Source organism: Saccopteryx leptura, chromosome 1 (assembly GCF_036850995.1).
Source record: "Saccopteryx leptura isolate mSacLep1 chromosome 1, mSacLep1_pri_phased_curated, whole genome shotgun sequence".
NCBI classification, from domain to species: Eukaryota; Metazoa; Chordata; class Mammalia; order Chiroptera; family Emballonuridae; genus Saccopteryx; species Saccopteryx leptura.
In genome coordinates this window covers 272492762-272513860 of record NC_089503.1, presented here as the reverse complement: position 1 = coordinate 272513860, position 21099 = coordinate 272492762, and the positions used below count along the sequence as shown (strand labels likewise).

Below are 21099 nucleotides of genomic sequence, written 5' to 3'. Positions count from 1 at the left end.
CTGGGTTTTACTTGCTGTTCTTTTTCTAGTTCTTTTAGATGCAGCATTAAATTGTTTATTTGAGCTTTTTCTTCTTAATGTATGCATGTAATGCTATGAACATCATTCGCAGGACTGCTTTTGCTGTGTCCCATAAATTTTGAGTTGTTGTATGTTCATTTCCATTTGTTTCAAGGAAATCATTTATTTCCTCCTTGATCTCATTGTTAACCCATGTAACTTAATAACATGCTATTTAGTTTCCAAGTGTTATAGTGTTTTTCAGTTTTTCTGTTGTAGTGAATTTCTAGTTTCATGCCATTGTGATTGGAGAAGATGCTTGATATGATTTCAATCTTCTTAAATTTATTAAGACTAGTTTTGTGTCCTAACATGTGGTCTATCCTAGAAAATATACCATGAGCACTTGAAAAGAATGTATATTCTGCTGCTTTAGGGTGAAAAGTTCTGAATATATCTGTTAGATCCAGTTGATCTAGTGTGTTCTGTAAGTCTGCTGTTTCTTTGTTATTTTTCTTTCTTGAGGATCTATCCAGTGATATTAGTGGGGTATTGAAGTCCCCTACTATTATAGTATTGCTGTTGATTCACCCTTTATGTCCATCAAAATCTGTTTTATATATTTAGGTGCTCCTATATTAGGTGCTTAAATATTTATAATGGTTATATCTTCTTGTTGGACTGCTCCCTTTATCATTATGTAGTGACCTTCTTTATCCCTTACTATAGCCTTTGTTTTAAAGTCTATTTTGTCAGATACAAGTATTGCTACCCCAGCAATACTTTTTTTTTCATTTCTATTTGCACGAAATATATTTTTTATCCCTTTACTTTCAGTCTGTGTATCTTTTGTTTTGAGGTGTGTCTCTTGTGGACAGTGTATCTACGAATCCTGTTTTCTTATCCATGCAGCTACCCAATGTCTTTTGATTGGAGCATTTAATCCATTTACATTTAAGGTTATTATTGATATGTAGTTGTTTATTACCATTTTGTTCTTTAAATCTACATTCCTCTTTTACTAGATTTTTTCCCCCTTTGTTCTGTTTACAACAGGCTACTTAACATTTCTTGCAGAATTGGTTTAGTTATAATGAATTTCTTGAGTTTATTTTTGTCCTGGGAAGTTTTTTATTTCTCCTTCAATTTTATTTTATTTTTTAATTTTTTTATTTTTTTGTGTTTTTCTGAAGCTAGAAACGAGGAGAGACAGTCAGACAGACTCCCGCATGCGCCCGACCGGGATCCACCCAGCACGCCCACCAGGGGGCGACGCTCTGCCCACCAGGGGGCAATGCTCTGCCCCTCCGGGGCATTGCTCTGTTGTGATCAGAGCCACTCTAGCGCCTGCGGTAGAGGCCAAGGAGCCATCCTCAGCGCCCAGGCCATCTTTGCTCCAATGGAGCCTCGGCTGTGGGAGGGGAAGAGAGAGACAGAGAGGAAGGAGAGGGGGAGGGGTGGAGAAGCAGATGGGCGCTTCTCTTGTGTGCCCTGGCCGGGAATCAAACCTGGGTCCCCCGCACGCCAGGCTGACGCTCTACCACTGAGCCAACCGGCCAGGGCCTCTCCTTCAATTTTAAATGATAGCCTTGCTGAATAAAGAAGCCTTGGTTGTGGGCTCTCACTTTGCATTACTTTGAATATTTCTTTCTGTGCCCTTCTGGCCTCCAGTGTTTCTGTTGAAAAGTCAGATGTTATCCTTATGGGGGCTCCTTTTTAGGTGATTGACTGCTTTTCTCTTGCAGCTTTTAGTATTTTTTCTTTATTTCTTAGCTTTTGTATTTTAATTATGATGTGTCTTGGTGTAGGTCTCTTTGGGTTCCTCTTTAATGGGATTCTTTGTGCTTCTTGAACTTTGACTTTTTCCTGCATCGGTTTAGGGAAGTTTTCAGCTATGATTTCTTCAGTCCAGTTCTCTATCTTTTGTTCTTTCTATTCTCCTTCAGGAAACCCTCTTATGCAATGTTTTTTTCTGTTGATGTTGTCACAGAGCTCTCTTAGAGTTTCCTCAGACTTTTTGATCCTCTTTTCTTTTTGCTGTTCTGCTTCCGTGCTTTCGCTTATCTTATCCTCCTAATCGCTGCTTTAATTCTCTGCTTCATCCAGCCTTCTTTTAATTCCTTCTAGTGTAGTCTTCATTTCTGATATTGTGTTTGTCATTTCTGTCTGATTCATTTTTATGATTTCATTGTCATTTTTGATGCCTGTTATCTCTTTGTTTAGGTGCTCATTATGTCCATCTGTTGTTGCTCTAAGATCCTTGAGCATCCTAACAATCATTATTCTAAAGTCTGCATCCAGTATCTTGGTTATTGCCATCTCATTCAGTTCTTTTTTGGAGGATTTCTCTTGTTGATTCATTTGAATTGCATTTCTCTGTCTTCCCATTTTGTCTCTGTATAGATTGCTCCTTTGAATGTGTTGTTTGTGTGGCTAGCTGAGTATAGGGTTGGTGTTGTCTGCCTTCAGCTTTCAGTTGTATTGTTTCTAGATCTTCTTGGATTGGCCTTAGCTGTTATTTGTAATCAGCTGTGGGCTACTTGTCTGCTGCTACTGCTCTTTTTTCTGTTTGTGACAGTGTTTTCTATGTCTTAGTTGGGTCAGGTGTGAGGAGCCTTTCCTTAAGATACCACACTAACTAGGGTTGTTAGGTCCTGAGCTGATGCTCTCTGTATCTGTCCGCTGGATGTACCAGCCCTGGACTTCCCTGGCTGGAACCTGGCACAGACCAGTGGGGATCACTGCTTATGACTGGCCCTTAGCAACCTTCTTAGAGCTACAGGTGATCCAGAGTTTGTGGCTGCCTCTGCTGGGCCTTGATGCCATTGTAAATCTCAGCCGCGCTTCTAGACTGAACTTTATCTATTCTTGGTATGTGTGTGTGGCCTGTCTATTCCTGAAGTGTGGTCTTTCCTCCGGCCCCCAGCTGCCTCCTCCTCGGGCACTCGGTCACCAGCACTGCCGGGTGCACGGGCTCACAGGCCACAGCTCAGGCTGCTCCGTGGGCAGAGGAGACTCCTTGCCTCGCTGGGCTCTGCCCCCTGTAGGCATCTGGGCTGCCTCTCCAGGCTTCACCCCCCCATGGGCGCAAGGGACACCTCTTTGGGCTCTGCCCCTTGCCTTCGCTGTGTGGGCTGCCAGGCTTTGCACCCCGCAGATGCGCGGTAGGCCTCTCTATGCTCTTCCCTCCACCACTGCCAGGCGGGCTGTGCTGCTAGGCTCCGCCCCCTTCTGCCATATGGGCCAAGTGCCATGGCCCCTGCAGCCATGCCCTCTCACCCTTCAGAGGGTACTCAGCAGGTTGGGCAGGCCGAGTAGCCCAGACCTCAGCACTCAAAACCTGTGTCCCTGATGTATTCCTTGCTTCTAAGTGTCTTGTCTGCACTGACTGGAGCAGGAGAGCCTCTGGTGGGTGGAGTAATTGCTTCCGTTTTCTGGCTTGGTTCTCCCAGGAAAAATGGCCACTTTAGGTTTGGGAGTGACCCAGTACAGGGGTCAGGGTTGCTATCCCCCACAGTCTCTCCCTGTGCCCCCAGACTACACTCTCCTCTCGCAACTCCAGTCCTCTTGACACTCCTTGCTCCTGGAGCCCTGGGTAAGTGGCTATGAACAAGATTTTCTACGCGGTCCCCTTAAGATGGCACTTGGGTCTGAGAGTTCTGTCTCCCTCTCACAAACATTAACCTAACTCTTCTTTCAGCTAAATATTGTGTGTACACCTCCTCTAGTCTCTGGGGCGCCAGACTGGGGCACCGGTCCTGGGGCTGAGGACCCACAACTCTCTGGGCAACCTACCCCACTGTGAGAGACCCTACGGGCTGCCTCTCACTCCTGGGAGCTGGGCAGCCCTTTCCACGTCTCTGCCTTTCCTACCAGTTCAGTGTGGTTCCTTCAGTGATGCTTGGTTATAGATTCCTCTTAGTTTAGTCCAAAGTTGGTTTTTCAAGATGATTGTTACTAAATTAAGTTGTAATCCACTTTGGTTCTGGGAGGTGGGAGTTGTAACGTTCGCCTACTCCGTCGACGTTTTCCCATCATCTCAGCATTTTTGACCTCCCTTTCCCTGATCTTTCTCCTGTTTCCGTTGTACATATCACATTCAATATAATCTACTTTTTTTGTAATGTTTTTTATTTATTGTCTATCTTCCCCTTTCAGGGGAAGTTTCCAAATCAGGTTAGCCTTGTTCACTGGTATTTCCCATGCACCTAGAACATTGCTTGGCACGTAGTAAGTGCTCAGTAAACATTTGTTGAGTAAATGAATCCTAAATTAATGAACTTTAGTATCTTGTCCAGAACTAGTATAAGTAGTTTAAATATAGTTCAAATGCCTTTCTTCTGAGAGAAATAAGTTTATTCTATAAAACAGCTGAAATAGCTATCTATTGGTAACATAATCTAGGGCAGAGCCTGGGAGAGGAATGTTAGAGAAAGAGAAGTATATTGCCTTAAAGTTTCTTGCCTTAGAAGACCAAATTGAGAAGTAAAAACTATAGATACATTTGAGTTATTTCTTGCTTAGAAAAATGTTTTGTGTAGTGAATAATTTTGATGCCGTAATAATTTCTTTTTTTCTTTCTCCACAGACCTTTGTAGTATTAAACAGAGGGAAAACTCTCTTCAGATTTAGTGCCACGCCTGCCTTGTACATTTTAAGTCCTTTTAACCTGCTAAGAAGAATAGCTATTAAAATTTTGATACATTCATATCCTTTTCTGCAAATATTGAGTGAATGTAGTAATTGCATGGTTGCTGGTGTATGTTTCTGAACTGTGAAAACTGAGTTGTATATTACCGTATTTCCCCATGTATAAGACGCTCTCATGTATAAGACACGCCTTAATTTTGGGGCCCAAAATTTGAAAAAAAATGTATTACATAATGTTATTGAACTCAAGTTTTATTCATCATAAAATTCATACAATTCTTCATCACTGTCAAAACTCCCATCCATTAGCTTGTCCTCATCTGTGTGTGATGACGAATCACTGTCTTCATATCTTGCCTCATCCTCGGTTCCATCTATGGCATTTGAAATGCCACAAGCACTGTATAAGACACACCCAGTTTTTAGACCCCAAATTTTTTCAAAAATAGGTGCATCTTATACATGGGGAAATAACGATAAGTATTTTACCAGTAGTGTTGTTGACTCTCCATGAGTCAGAGGTTTAGGAATGAACGTCTGCCAAATCCTGAGCTGTGAACTTCAGCAAATCCTTTTTTCTTAGGATGATATCATGGGAGTCTGAAATTTTGTTGGTATTATTTAGATGGACAAATTAAATGCTAACCTTTTACTAAAGTCTTACTTTTTGAAGTGCTCAGCCTAGCAGTTTCATCCTGAGGCAGATTGTTTAGGTTTTAATGTGTTAAAAGTCCAATATTAAAATATTTTGAAAGCTACTTCTTGAATTACAAGTAGTTGAATGGATGCTTTAGAGATCCACCTTGAATATTTTTGATTTCTTAAACAGTAAACTTCGAAAGTATTTGAAGTAGTTTCTCAGATTAAAAGGCCTCCCTGATACAGAAGTTTAGATTTAGATCTCAGGATTGTTATAAATCTTTTATGGTAGTTTTACTCCCCTGAAATAGAAATTGCCAATTTATGCATATGGCCTTTCAATCTTATTAATATAGTAGAGCATATGACAGATGAAAAATTATGTGGTGGGTGTAGCAACTTTGCATACTGACTTTAAACTCTTATGCTTGGTCTTTAATTTGACAGTGCTTAGTCCCATGTTTCAAAGCATATTGTATCCTCCAAGTAGGATGAGGAAACGAGCAGTTGCAACTTGGTAAATCAGCTTATCAGGATTTCATTACATTTTATTAATTCTAAGAATTTAGCAACCTGGTTCTGAAATCTGTGGTTTATAAGCAACCTAGTTCTGAAATATGAAAGTTTATAAGGAAATAAATAATTCACAATGGACAGCTTCCTTTTATTGGATCAGGTGGTGAAGTGTTTTTTCTCTTCTAAACAGAACATGTTATTATTCCCTGAGAAAAAATCCAGCTATAGTGAAGAAAAATCCAGCTATATGAAATACTTTTTCTTTTTAGAACTCCACTAGTAGAATGAAGATGGTGAATGCCATTAGCAAGAGAAAGTATATTAGCAACAGATGAGATATGACTTCTGTGCTTATTATTAAAGTGATAGTTTGCATTTGAATAACTCATACTGACCTAAAGCAGTTTAATTTTTCTCAGTAGACAAAAACATAAAGGGCTGAGAAAGGTCGTGGATGAAACTGAAATGGCAATAAAATAGTTTACTATCCATAAACACTCATGGTACTTTCAGAATAATCAGATGAATTTGCCCCATTCCCTAATTCTTAAGAATATGATGGTGTGGATGTCTTTGGAATCCTTATCCAGCATGCCATAACAGGTTTCCCAAACTGAATATATTTAGCATGTGTTGGCTATTGCCCTGCCCCCCCCCCCCCAAAAAAAAATTTTAGCCCTTTGGAGAACTGGTGGTGGGTGTAAACCATGAGTTACATGTAGATTTTCAAAAATTATGCAAGATAATTAACATAACAATAAATGAGTTCTGAATAGTGTGTGTGTGTGTGTGTGTGTGTGTGTGTGTATTCCCCCCTCCCGGAAGTTAGAAGCGGGGATGCAGTCAGACAGACTGCTGCATGTGCCCGACCAGGATCCACCCAGCATGCCCACCAGGGGGCGAGCCATTCTAGCACCTGAGGCAGAGGCCATGGAGCCATCCTCAGCACCCGGAATAACTTTGCTCCAATGGAGCCTTGGCTGCGGGAGGGAAAGAGAGAGAGAGGAAGGAGAGGGGGAGGGGTGGAGAAACAGATGGGTGCTTCTCCTGTGTGCCCTCATGGAGACTTGAACCTGGGACTTCCACATGCTGGGCCGATGCTCTACCGCTGAGCCATCTGGCCAGGGCCACTGAAAAGTATAGATTAAATTAAATGTATTTTCACACCTGATGACTTTGGAGTCTGACAGGTAGACTGGTAGATTTTTGGTTACTGCACACAAAGGTATTTAAGAGCTTATCCCATATTTGAGGAAAAGTGATTAAGGGGGAAATTTTTATGCAAGAGGAGTGGAATAGGGACAACCCTTTCAAAAGAGAGTGGACATTCTGCTGTGTTCATCCACAATTCTCTGGTGAGGTGTGGATACACATGGTGGAATTCTTTGGTGACCAACACTTTTCCTTATCACCTCGCCTTTTCCTCCTCTTTTGTGTTTTGCCTCCTTTTAGGTTATTGATTTATATCTCATGATACCCACTGTGGAAAAATAAGGTCAGATTTTGTGTATTTCTCCCTTGACTCTTCTCTACAGTATTTAGCATGATCATTATGTGTACTATTTTGACCAACTGTGTATTCATGACTTTTAGTAACCCTCCTGACTGGTCGAAGAATGTGGAGTAAGTAGCTCATTTATTCATTTGCCTGCTTGTTTAGTTCATTTTTAGTCAGTGGATCTTGCTTTGCCGCAGTTTACCCATCAAGGAAAAAAATAAGTTATTGCCTATTCTATTTCGGAGAGAAGGGTGAAGATGCATACATGTGGGACTTAGGAACTATCGGTGGTCAACTCTGAAAAGAGTCAGCAGGCTCTGGAAGTCCCTGCCCTTCACTTCTATCTTTTCTCCTGCTACCTTGTGTCTCTCACTTGTTGCCACGTCAGCATCTTCTACCCTCAGTCCCTGACAATATTACCATCTTCTTCAAAATTACTTTTCCCTTCATTCCCTAAATTTAAAAAAATAGCTCTGGGGCTGCCTCTCCTGGTTTGAAATGATTACGTATTAGATGGCAGTACAGAGGTATTTCTCTGTCATACCTGTCAGGACCCAATACAACATTCCAGAGTTCTTTATTTGTTTCCAAAGTTCACGCATTTCAGAAAGCGTCCCTTTCTCTCCCTCACTTCCATTCTGCTGCATTGGCTGTGCCCTTTCTGTTTTGTCTCTGTTAGTTGAAGCCATACCCAGGCAAGTGTTATCTTAAAAGATTCGTATAAAGTTTCTGTCTGTTCAGAAATTACCTCAAGCTATCCATTTCTTTGACAGGTACACGTTCACAGGGATTTATACATTTGAATCACTAGTGAAAATTATTGCAAGAGGTTTCTGCATAGATGGCTTTACCTTTTTACGGGATCCATGGAACTGGTTAGACTTCAGTGTCATCATGATGGCGTAAGTTCTCTGCTTACTTTTCGGTGTTTTGGGTGTGATTGTGTGTGGCTGGTTGTTCTCCTGGGTATTTGTATGACAGTGTAAGTGTGAGTTTATGGGTACAGTTGTATGAGGGATTTAATGGGTAACCACGTTAGGCTGTATGGCTCTACACCTATGATTCTTGATTGTGAGGGCCTCTTGTGGGTTTATATAGGAGAAGGTAAGCAGAGGCTTTACAGCTGGGAGAGAAAGTAGGAAATGATTGCCCATTGACACTCTATATTTTCTTTCCCCTTATAATATTGACCAACATCTGCACATTTATCACTAGGGGCCTTGGTGAAGACTTGAAATGTCATAGGTGTAAACTTTAAACTGGAAACCAGTTTCCTGGGTATATTTTATCACATGTAATTTCATGAGGCTGGCCAGATGTTGCAGACCGGGACATAGAATCAAAACATGAGCTGAGGTATCTAAACTGGTTGCCTCCTAAAGAATTTCTGACCAGAACTTCAAACTATTGCTAAAAAACAGTGTAGCTCCACATTGGTATTCTAGTTGCTCTTGGCAATTTCTGTTGTTATAACAATGAAAATGTATCTCTGGGAAACTTAGCTAATGATAGAAGAGATATAGCAGACTTTATTTTTTTATTTCCAGGTTGGGAAAATACTTGATTTGGTAGGGGGTAGGGTGTTGTTATAGATGGTATGTGAATTTGGGTATGTGTGTGCAGATGTGTTAGAGATTAAGTATAGGTATGGGTATGAGCATCAGATGGAACCATGTATTTCAACTGTAAAGTATGAATGAACGATATGCATTGAATATTTGGAACTGGAACTTTGACTTTCTGTTATACTAAGGCCATTTCTAGCTTTCTAGCTTTATGTAAATGAACACATTGATGTTCATCTAAAATTTAAGTGTCCTTGCTTAGCATGGAGCTGGTGATAAAATGGGCACTTAGCAGTACATTTGCTCTGATCTCATGATCTGGCTTTTCCTGAGCTCCACTTTTATATGTCACAGGCTAAAACCTCATCTGTAGGCATGACTGCAAAGATAACACATATAACTTTTGGATAAGTCATTCACACATGCTTTTAGGCATTTTTGCCATTGTCAGCTAAGGAATTATTTTAATGTATATTTGTTTTTATGGGGCTCCTACTACAGAAATTTATCTTCTTTTCCTAAGAAAGTATTCACAAAACTTGGGACATAAGCCTTTGTACCTCTCAGCCTTTCTTTTTATTAAAAAAGTGAATGGCCCGAGAGTAGTCATTCTGATTCAGATCCATACATTTTGATACTCATCAAGAGAGTAAACCCCAGGAATCTCCTGGTTGTATCAGTTCTTTCAAATATGCTTTTAAATTCTCCTTGCCCGATTAAGAAAAAAAAGGGTTCCTTAAATGTTTATATTTTGAAACTTTTTTTTTCAAGGAAATAAATTAAATCATGTCTTGTATATAAGACCCTTTCTTTCCCCCCATTCTCAAACCCTCTCCCAGTGGTACCATTACAAGTTAACTTTGGTTTGATTCTGCAGGTATATAACAGAGTTTGTAAACCTAGGCAATGTTTCAGCTCTACGCACTTTCAGGGTACTGAGGGCTTTGAAAACTATTTCGGTAATACCAGGTAAGATGGCCTGGGGTTGGTGTTAGGTGTTGGGTTAGGGCCCTGATGTGACGTATTGTACTTTTTGTTTTGTTGTGGTTTTTTTTTTCCTTTTGGTGTTTGTGTTTGTGTCTGTGTTTGTCATTTGTGTCTGTGTGTGACCTCCCTTACTACAGATATGTGACAGAGTTTGTGGACCTGGGCAATGTCTCAGCGCTGAGAACATTCAGGGTTCTCCGAGCTTTGAAAACTATCTCTGTAATTCCAGGTGAGAAAATTTAAACACAAGACTGACTTTATTTCATCTTCTCTTTTCCCTCCATTCATTTTGTCCACCACATTCCAAACTGGTGTCAGAACAGTTGATATGGCCTTGCATTCTGCATGTTTTTACAGGGAGACATTCTCTGGAATGGCCCTTTGGTCCTCAGGCACTTTTTCGACAGTAACTGCCAGGCATGCATCCCCCATTCCATCCACGCTTTTGAAAAAGCACGTGCTTAAGAATCACTTGGATCTGACAGTATCTGCAAATTTTGTCACAGAGCTAAACTGTCTTTTGAATATAAATCATTTGCTTTCTGGCCTCATGGAATTACAATAATTTTAACATTCACCATCATTCCATTGCTCGTAATTTCTAGGCTTCCTATTGCATGGTTTGCTGATGAGACATTCAAAGAACAGTGTTAATGGAATTATTTAATCATATAAGAAACCTACCCAGTTAATTAGTCTAGTATTATAGACAAATTTAAGAGTCTTTGAGTTAGTGAATTGAACCTTAATAACTATTGTTTATCACCTTCTATTGCTGTCTGTTTCACTAATAAGAACCAGTAGACATATATTCAGAGACCATTCTCAAACATAAATCCCAATGAAAGTTTATACAGGTGCTGTTAAAAATATCAAAGGTAAGATAAAATTCATCTGAAGGTATGGGCAAACAAAAAGTACAGACATTTGAGAAGGAAAAAAGAAATGAGTGGTTGAAAGGTTGTTGATTAATAATCTTTAAAATGTTTTCCTTTTTCTTTTTGGTCCTTCCTGGTTGACCTAGCCCAGTGTTCCCAACTCTTTCGGATCAGAGTTCACAGACCCCGCCTGAAGCCCATCTGTGGACCCCAGTTTAAATCCTTTAATTTAGTCTAAATCCTTGCTACATACTGAACTATCATTTTAAAGACCAGTGTTGATGTCTAGTAGGAAAGATAGTCTTATCTTTCATTAGTCTTGCAAACCTAGGGTAGAAACATTTCTCTTTTCCCATTTTTAACGTTATCTAAATATGAGGTATCAGAGGAAACACAATCCTAGTGAGGACTGACTTAGAATGTGGCTTAACGAGAAACCAAGGAAGGTAAACCCAGTTTCTCCATTTACAAATTTGGGCCAGGAAGTACACCAGTAATTGAGCCTCACACACAAAAAAAATTGCTTTATTTTTAGCAATGGTAGCTTACTCCTTATCAATAGAATTTGGGTGTCAGTTGAAATCCATTTGACAGAAAGCCCAGCTCCTTCCCCAGGCAGCCTCACACAGTTCATTAATGGTAGCCTAATCCTGAGGCAGGCCATGTCTTGTGTTTTTTTTTTTGGGGGGGGGTTGTTTTGTGTTTTTTTTTTTTTGTATTTTTCTGAAGCTGAAAACTGGGAGAGACAGTCAGACAGACTCCCGCATGCGCCCGACCGGGATCCACCCGGCACGCCCACCAGGGGCGATGCTCTGCCCACCAGGGGGCGATGCTCTGCCCCTCTGGGGCGTCGCTCTGCCGTGACCAGAGCCATCCCCAGCGCCCGGGCCATCTTTGCTCCAATGGAGCCTTGGCTGCGAGAGGGGAAGAGAGAGACAGAGAGGAAGGAGGGGGTGGGGGTGGAGAAGCAAATGGGCGCTTCTCCTATGTGCCCTGGCCAGGAATCAAACCCGGGTCCCCCGCACGCCAGGCCGACGCTCTACCGCTGAGCCAACCGGCCAGGGCCATGTCTTGTTTTTTTAAGGCATCTGGAACACCAAGTCTTTACTTTTATTTTCTTTTGATCTCTTTCCTCCTCTGACTTCTCTTTAAATACAATCCCGTGTTTTCTACTCACTTCTCCCAGCGTACTCTGCAAGGCGTCTGTTTCTTTATGTTCTTGTGATCTCAAAACTTCTCTTCCACAATTAAATTGGAAAGCTGTGTTCTGTTCACTAACTAGGGCAGCAGATGCTACTTCTGGTCTAGCTTTTAGGTTCTGTCTCTGTGGTATATGATTAATTTCTGACCACAGCATTACTACCAGATAGCTCTTGACTGATACCACATTATTCATCCTTAATACTCCAGTACTATATATATAAATAAACACAGTTCCTGGCCCATAGCAGTGCTCCACAAATGATTGTAGTAGTAGCAGTTATTATTATGAAGAAGAAACCTAAGCCCAAAGAAAGGATTTGTATCAAAATTTAGACATCAGCTTCATAGTTTGAAACAGATTTCTGGATTTCTATTTTTAGAAGCACCCCAAATAAGCTGGCTTTGGGAGGTTACCTGGAATGGAAAGTAACTTTTAAGGAATAATAAAGCCATTCACCATTAGTGAATGGTATACTTGATGGTATTCAATTGATACTTGAATTAAAGTATGATTTTTAATCCTAAATTCTATTTTTTCCCCCCATTCTATTTAGAGTTAGTAAGAGAAATCCAGAGAAAGTACTTATTTGGTAAATGATGTCTCCCTCATGAGAGACTTCTGTTACCCCATGTAAAATTCTGTACTGGCCTATTGTGCTTTCTCCTAGAGTGGGCTGTGGTCCTGTTCCTACCTGCCTGTTAACCAGGTCCCCTTTCACATTGGGAGCACCAGTGCCTAAGTCAGTAGACTTGGGCCATCTCTTGATTGAAAATCTGCGTCATTGTAATTCCATTGTTATAGAGCTGTGATATACTTCCCTTTTAGTAAAAACCATTGTTTTGCACACCAAATTTCGCTATGGATCACTTCAGCGCTCTCTTTGCCTTCTCCTGTTCCCAGTTTGATTCTAGGCTTTTGCCAGAGCTGCCACTGACAGTAGTGAGATCAACAACAGAACTGTCATAAGGCCAGCAAGATCTCACTAAGCGCTCCTGCCTCAGCTCCCTTTATGAGAGTGTTCCCTTTCCTAGAGCACCCACCCAGCTCAGCTGGGCTGGCGCTGTCCTCCCTCTTAGCTCCTCTGGTAGATGTTCTTAATGTGGCAGGGCTGCTAGAACTCCCAGGAAATTGTAGAGTATAGTGCATCAGTGAGCTTCAGCCTTTTGTATAAGTTAAGCTTTGATTCAGAGCTGCCTTTTAGCTTAAAAAAGACCAACCCTACATTCTGACCCTTTTTACTTGCTAACTCAGAACATGGATATGTGTCATTCATGGTTTCCATTTTGCTTCAGGGGACTTGACTTGGAGAATAGAGCACACAAACTGTATGCTAAAACTTATAGAAGGAGACCCTTTCTCAATTTTCTTTGGTATGGAATTTGCCGGGTTAAACTTGACATGGAAGTATTCTATGTAGAAATTCATATGTCCTAAAACTTAATTTTCACTTTGTATTTATCTAGGACCTAATTACAAAAATGAACTTCTAAGTGACTTTGTTAGAAGTTTCATCTTCTGCATGCCTTGACTATGTGCCACAGGACTGTCAGGGCCAACAGTAGGGTAGAAATGACAGAGCAGGTGTCTCAGGTTTTTCTTAGAGAGTATCACTTAATGGTGTGAACAAAACCAGTCAGGAGGGCCTCAGCTACCCGTTCTTTTTCATTTCCATCGTTTAAATGGCTCCCCAAAAGCACTATGTCCTCCCTATTTATAGCATGGATATGATATCATTTTGTCCTCTACAGTTGAGATTTCTTGATTATTTTTCTCTTGGGTTTTTTATTTCTCTGCTTTCATTTCTGTTACTTTCTCTTTTTACCTGTGGGATCAAACAAGAAGCAGGGAGAATGATGAACTCTCCTTCCTACCCCAGTATTTGCATTTAAGAAAACATTTTCTTTAAATGTATACATTATAAATATGGCAGTTTCTAGTGAAGGGAGATAGAAAGTGTTTTAAGACTATATTCAAGCTCATTGTGTCTTTTAAAATATTCTAGTTATTAATCCAGTTGCTGTTGTATTTTTTCTTTGTCCACACTGCTTTCTCAGAAAAGATAACTGAAATTTAACTAAAGTTTAACACAGTGGTCCTAAGTGGAAAACACTGAGGACTCACAGGATCCGCTTGACCTGTCTTTGAGAGCTAGTTTAGTTGTCAGACTTTGTGATTTGAATCTGGTCTTGAGTAAATAAATCTATGGCCCCCAAATCTCTCCCAAATTACTCTTGATCTGAAGAACCTTCAAGAACTATCTTTTTGAGATTTAATCTGCCACAAGAAAGTTGGCCTGCATGACTTTACTAGCGCTTGTCTGGACCAAACCAGACTTTGAGAATTGGGTAACTTCTTTCCCCTGGGGTAAGTGCTGCTAGTCACTGCTATTGAGGCCTGTTCCAATGTTAATTTTGTAGGAGAATTAACTCATGTTACTTTATACCAGTTAGCTTCCTCAACCTGAGCCACAAACTAGGAAATATAAATTTACTTTATTTATAATCTGACATCACTGTGAAGGAAGAGTTCGATTCCAGTATGCATGGCTGATTTCCCTGGACTAAGCACATAATTAGGCTTTTGTTCATTTGATCGTAGTGGCTTTACCTACTTCTCGAAATTCATTAAATGTCTGACTCCCTCTCAAGTATCTGACCTTTCTGTACATTGGGTCCAGATGTCTTTCCTTGATCTATAGTAAATGTGATGAGTTCTCTGCTCAGACATCCCAGTGCTAGTTAATGTTGTCTTTTCCAAGAGTTTTTGCTGTCCAGTTTGCCCCCACGTGGCTTCTGTTGCACACTCTGTTAAGTAGGAGTCATTTGAAGGAGCAATCTGCTCTGTTTTGGATAATTAGAGTTTTCAGTCAGTATCTTGCTTGTTCTGGTATGTGGTATTGTGAGCCAATGGATGAAGCGAGACAGCTTGTCTTCACAGACAGAACAGTGCCATTTCCCATTCTCGTACATATCAAGTCAGGAATTCTACTGGCAACCTCTTGCCTTTGTTGACCTGGGTTGGCGGTAGCAGGGAGCACTTCTGCTTGGCTGCAATTACTAGTATGTGGCAGCTACTGCTGGCAGGACTTGAATTTAAGAAATGCATTGATGATGTCATCTCCATAAATTGGTATTGATGTCTGCAGACAGGGTTGTTTGCAATTTCAACCCTAATGGAAGGAAGAAGAGTCTTGGCTGAGGTCAGTGTATGATCCAGTGACCATTTAATATGCTATGTAATCGAGTGCCAACCTTGACCTGCAGACATTAAGCCATATCACTTTTCTTCTTCCTGTACCTTCCTCTAATTTTCTCATAGCGATCTGGGTGAGAATCTTAGAGAGTAAACTTTTTGGATGGCCATAGTTAATGTTATTTAGTGATTATTCTTGCTTAATTAAGATTTGTTTCTCTGAGCCCCTCTGAAGTATAAGTATTTGAATACCATTTCCAACCTAAGTTTCTACTTTACACTTCTTGAAACCTGAAAGAATTCTCACCAAGGAGTTGATCTCAGCCTTAGATTTGCAAGTAAAACACTTGAAGAATTTTTTTTATACTTTTATAGACTCATGTTTACAGACTTCTTCGGCAGTGATATCTTGTTTATAGAGAAAAGCTGTTAACCACCTGCTTGTGAGTGTTCAGGTCCATCCCCAGGAATGTGATGAATTCTCTGTAAGGTTGGTATATTAGCTGAGCCTTTCTGGTTGCAGGATACAGGAGTACTTTAAGGAATCTAAGGGCTGGGGTGTTTTGGGCGTTTGGAAGCCAATGAAACCAGAATGTAGAGCCAGAAAACCCAGAAACCAGGAAGTACTTTGTCTTCCTCTTTCTTTTCTCCATGTATTGATTTCCTTTTTCTATCTCTAAGTATACTAACTGCCTTTACTTCTCAGATGTATCCTAATATAATGATAGAATATGGCTACCACTTAGCTTCTAAATTTATATATTCTCATTCCTACCACATGGAGATACTACTGGGCCGTCACCTGTCATGTTCCAAATTCCTGGAGGAAAGGATGTGGACTTAAGTAAGCTGTCTACCCTGTCATCTCTAACCTGCTAACAGAAGACAGAAGGTCACTTTCTACAAACAAGGTTGCTGGGAGCCCACCCTGTGGAACAGGGGCTAGTTTGAGCTCCTGGCTGGGCATTTCCTATCATGGGCTTGGATGGAACTGTCCAGAGTTCCCAGCCTGGGAAAATCAGATTAGACTCATGCTAAAACTGTTATTTTTTTTTTCATTTTATTGATTTATATCACAAATGCATTGGTTTGACTATTTTGTATTATTTTACACATATTACCTGTACAAATGGCAGCTTACAGCTCATTTCTTTATTTAAAATAGAAATAGAAAAGGCCTTGAATGATCATCTGTTGTTCAGATAGGTGATCGTCTGAACCTTTCAGGAGAAATGGCTATAGAAATGCTTAATAGCCTGACCAGGCGGTGGCACAGTGGATAGAATGTTGACCTGGGATGCTGAGGACCCAGGTTCAAAACCCCAAGGTCACTGGCTTGATTACGGGTTCCTCCAGCTTGAGCGCTGGCTCACCTGCTTGAGTTGCAAGGTCACCACCTTGAGCGTGGGATCATAGACATGACCTCATGGTCGCTGGCTTGAGCAAGGGTCACTGGCTCGGCTGGAGCCCCCTAGTCAAGGCCCATATGAGAAAACAATCAGTGAACAACTAAGGTGCTGCAATAACAATGTGATGCTTCTCATCTCTCTCCCTTCCTGTCTCTCTCTCTCTCTCTCTCTCTCTCTCTGTCTCACTAAAAATAATAATAATAATAATAATGCTTAATGAAGAAATCCAAGAAAGCCTGACCAGGCAGTAGTGCAGTGAATGGAGCATTGGCCTGGGATGCTAAGGACCCATGTTCAAAACCCTAAGGTTGCAAGCTTGAGCGCAGGGTTGCCAGCTTGAGTGTGGGATTATAGGCATGGTCGCTGGCTTGAGCCCAAAGGTCACTGTTGAACCCAAGGTTACTTACTTGAGCAAGGAATCCCTGACTCAGCTGGAGCCCCCTCCCCCCCAGTCAAGGCATGTATGAGAAAGTAATCAATGAACAACTAAGGTGCCGCAACAAAGAGTTGGTACTTCTCATCTCTCTCCCTTCCTGTCTGTCTGTCCCTGTCTATCTATCTGTCTGTCTGTCTGACTCTCTCTCTAAAAAAAAAAAGAAAAAAGAAATCCAGGAAAAGAAACTTTACAACTGTTTTTTAGTGGCCTCTTCAACTATTCCTTTTTAAATCAATCTTTCAGTATGAAAACAAAACTGTATAATTGTAGGAACCTAGAATTGAATTATGGACCAGTATAGATCTGTCCCAACCCAGCCAAATATAATGAAGGGCTTGTCTATCCCTGAGAAAGTTATAGCAATAAGTTCTGTAACACTGAACAATTTTTACTTCTTTATGGCTGCCTTCTATTTTATACCACAAGTACCTTCTAACTGACTCTGTGATTATGATATAGTTTCCCAGGGCCTTAGGAATAGAAGATTGAAATTTTGACTGCTTGCCTAACCAGTGGTGGTGCAGTGGATAGAGCACTGACCTGGGATGCTGAGGTCCCCAGTCTGAAACCCCGAGGTCACTGGCTTGTGTGCAAGGTTGCTGGCTTGAGCTTAGGATCATTGAAATAATCCCATGGTTGCTGGCTTGAAGCCAGAGGTCGCTGGCTTGAGCAAGGGTCACTGGCTTGACTTGAACCCCTTGGTCACGGCTTGTTTGAAAAGCAATCAGTGAACAACTCAAGTGTCGCAACTATGAGTTGATGCTTCTCATCTCTCTCCCCCCCCCTCAAAAAAAAAAAAAAAAAAAAAAAGGAAAGAAAGAAATTTCAACTACTTAATCTCAAACAAATATCTCTGTCCTGTTTTAAAAGACTTTTAGAGAAGATTCTTCAGCTTTTCAATTACCCATTTCCATGTATTCCTGTGTTTATCCATATTCTGTGTGAGAAAACGAGACTGAAAGGTAGCTTTAATTTTTTTCTGAAACACAGTGGGTCATAAATAGTAGCTGAGCCAGGACAGAATTCCTGCTTTCTGATTCCCTATCGGGTGTTCTCTTTGCACCGCCCTGTGAGGAGAAAAGGAGCCTAGGCAAGCTCTTTCTAATCTCTTTAGTGGCAACGTAGAAGGCCCACTCTATAGGAAAGCACAGGGTGCTACACACTTTGCAACTCTACAGTTTAACTCTTTTATTTCCTTTATCTTCTCCTAGATCCCTTTTAGGGTATCTGTGTGAAAGGAAAGAAACTTTTTTTTTTTTTGTATTTTTCCAAAGTTAGAAGCGGGGAGGCAGGCAGACAGACTCCCGTATGCGCCTGACTGGGATCCACCCAGAATGCCCACCAGGGGGCGATGCTCTGTCCACCTGGGGTGTTGCTTTGTTGCAACTGGAGCCATTCTAGCACCTGAGGCAGAGGCCACAGAGCCATCCTCAGTGCCCGGGCCATCTTTGCTCCAGTGGAGCCTTGGCTGCGGGAGGGGAAGAGAGAGATAGAAAGGAAGGAGAGGAGGGAGAGTGGAGAAAAAGATAGGTGCTTCTCCTGTGTGCCTTGACCAGGAATTGAACTCGGGACCTCCACATGCCAGGCCGACGATATTCTACGGCTGAGCCAACAGGCCAGAGCCGAGGAAAGAAACTTTTTCATTTATTTATTCTTTCTATAAAATATATTAAATACCTGCTTTGTGCCAGGCCCATTACTACTACTGTTGGACTCAGATAGAAAATTTTATTTGACTCAACTTTGAAAATTCTAGGTAGTTGCTTACAAAAAGAAGAATCATGTTCATATCACCCATTAGCTCATCATCATATAAGGTTAGCCATGCAGTGTCATTATCTCAATCATATCTCTTTGAGAAGGGCAACATATATGTAATAGTGATAGCTAACAAGTGTTAAATGCCAGGTTCTGTAATTGATATTTTGCATTCATTATCTTAATTGATACCTCACAGTAACCCAATGAGGTTAGTATTGTAAATACCTTTTTATAGATGAGTAAATAGGTTTAGACAAAAATTGTTAACATTTAAGTCATTTACTGTGTACCAGGTGCTGTGTTAAGTGTTTATATGAATCAGGCTTAACTCTCACAGCAGTCCTATGATAGTCAACTATAATTCTCCCCATTTTAATGATGAAAAATCTGCTATTTCAAGAGGTTAGATGTATTGTTCAGATCATATAAGTAAGTGGTATAATGTTGGTTAAGATTAGTAATTAGGTAGCCAGCCTCGCACTTCAAAGCCAGGACAGGGATTTCATTTGTATTTCCATCCACTACTCTTGCCTTCAGAAGTACATCAGAAATGAGCTGCCTCTTGAAGCCCATGTGTCAAGGCTCTGTGTCTGCCTCCTGCCTGTCCTGGGGCATTGGCACCCTAGGAATTCTCAGTGCTTTGTTGGCCATGTCCTATAATCTGATGTTGGGGGGTGCCCAAAGAGAGCCATGTAGACTCTGTTTTGACCCAAACATTATGAACCTACAACCATACTTTTCTGTGTCTCCTATCACTGATCTTTCCCTGTACAGTTAAGAAATCTACTTACAGGTTTAAACTTGAACTTCTGGCTTTCATTTAAACCTCAAATTCAAATAGGTTATAAAATTTTTAGTTTGTTTTTAATCTAGGACAACAAAAGATCAGTTGTAGAGAACAGGGAACATATGTGATGCAGAAAAATATTTTTAAATGAAAAAAACAAGCCATATTCGATAGATAATATTTAACCTTTTCAACATACTGGAATTTCCAGAGCTCTTGGGGAAATATTATTCTACCTTCTCACTTATTATTAGCTTTTAAACTTCCATTAGTTCTCTTTCCAACCTGGAAGCTTCAATTCCTGGGGGGTTTTTTCCATTTGTTTATTTGTCTAATATTTACTGAGTACCTGCTATGGGCTAGAATGTATAGATACCTCTGTGAACAAGACAGACATATAGTTCATTGTAACCATGGTAAATGCTAAAGAGGAAAGTATAAGGTGCTATTAAAATACTAACAATAATGGGGGAGGGAAAAAATTGTAAAGTCAGGGAAGGCTTTCTGAGGGAATTGATATTTATGCTGAGACCAGAAAGTGAATAAGAGTTAGCCAGGTAGGACAGGGGAACAGAAGAAAGGATTCTAGGCAGAGGGACAAGCATGCATGAAGGCCCAGAGGCAAGTAAAACTTGACTCATTTAAGAGCTGAGAAGTAGTCACGAGATAAGAAAGTACTTCCAGGAGGAAAAGAGCCACATGTTGGGGAAGGAACTATTTTTATTTAAATTAGTAGTTTAAAAATTGATACTTTTTGAAAAATTGATACTATTGCCAACCCATTGTTACCCTCATGGTATAAAAGATAAAGTGGCTGTTTCAAGGGTGATGCTGTGTAGGCAGGAATAGAAGCCAGTAGCTAAGAGGAGGGCTGGGGGAGGCGGGGAGGGCTATGGCATGACTCTGACTCTGGGGGTTGTATCTCCTCAGGCCTGAAGACCATTGTGGGTGCCCTGATTCAGTCTGTGAAGAAGCTGTCAGATGTGATGATCCTGACAGTGTTCTGCCTGAGTGTTTTTGCCTTGATTGGACTGCAGCTCTTCATGGGAAACCTGCGGAACAAATGTGTTGTGTGGCCCATAAACTTCAATGACAGCTTTCTCGAAAATGGCAGCAGAGGCTTTGATTGGGAAGAACATATCAACAATAAAAGTAGGTGGACTCTTCTCTGCAAGAAGAGAAAGGAAAATCTATCTCTAGTTTTCATGGTTAGAAACTACCATTGGGGTTGTTTTTTTTTTAATTTTTTTTTTTTTCTTCTAATATCTGAAGCTGGAAACGGGGAGACAGTCTCCCGCATGCGCCCTACCGGGATCCACCCGACACGCCCACCAGGGGCGATGCTCTGCCCACCAGGGGGCGATGCTCTGCCCCTCCGGGGCGTCACTCTGCCGCAACCAGAGCCACTCTCGCGCCTGGGGCAGAGGCCAAGGAGCCATCCCCAGCGCCCGGGCCATCTTTGCTCCAATGGAGCCTTGGCTGCAGGAGGGGAAGAGAGAGACAGAGAGGAAGGAGGGGGGGGGGGGTGGAGAAGCAAATGGGCGCTTCTCCTGTGTGCCCTGGCCGGGAATGGAACC

At 41.2% G+C, this 21099-nt stretch overlaps 1 protein-coding gene across 3 annotated transcripts in view; it reads left to right on the top strand.

The window, feature by feature from the left end:
• Positions 1-21099, top strand: part of SCN8A (sodium voltage-gated channel alpha subunit 8) — a 256880-nt gene that overhangs the window by 117180 nt on the left and 118601 nt on the right. The window contains exons 3-7 of one of the 3 annotated variants that reach the window (XM_066353791.1): positions 4589-4707; positions 7339-7428; positions 8077-8205; positions 9993-10084; positions 20453-20674. In XM_066353791.1, coding sequence (XP_066209888.1) covers positions 4589-4707; positions 7339-7428; positions 8077-8205; positions 9993-10084; positions 20453-20674 — 652 coding nt within the window. Of the gene's footprint in view, positions 1-4588; positions 4708-7338; positions 7429-8076; positions 8206-9745; positions 9838-9992; positions 10085-20452; positions 20675-21099 lie in introns of those variants that run through there. The other 2 variants (XM_066353782.1, XM_066353788.1) reach the window with 2 other exon arrangements.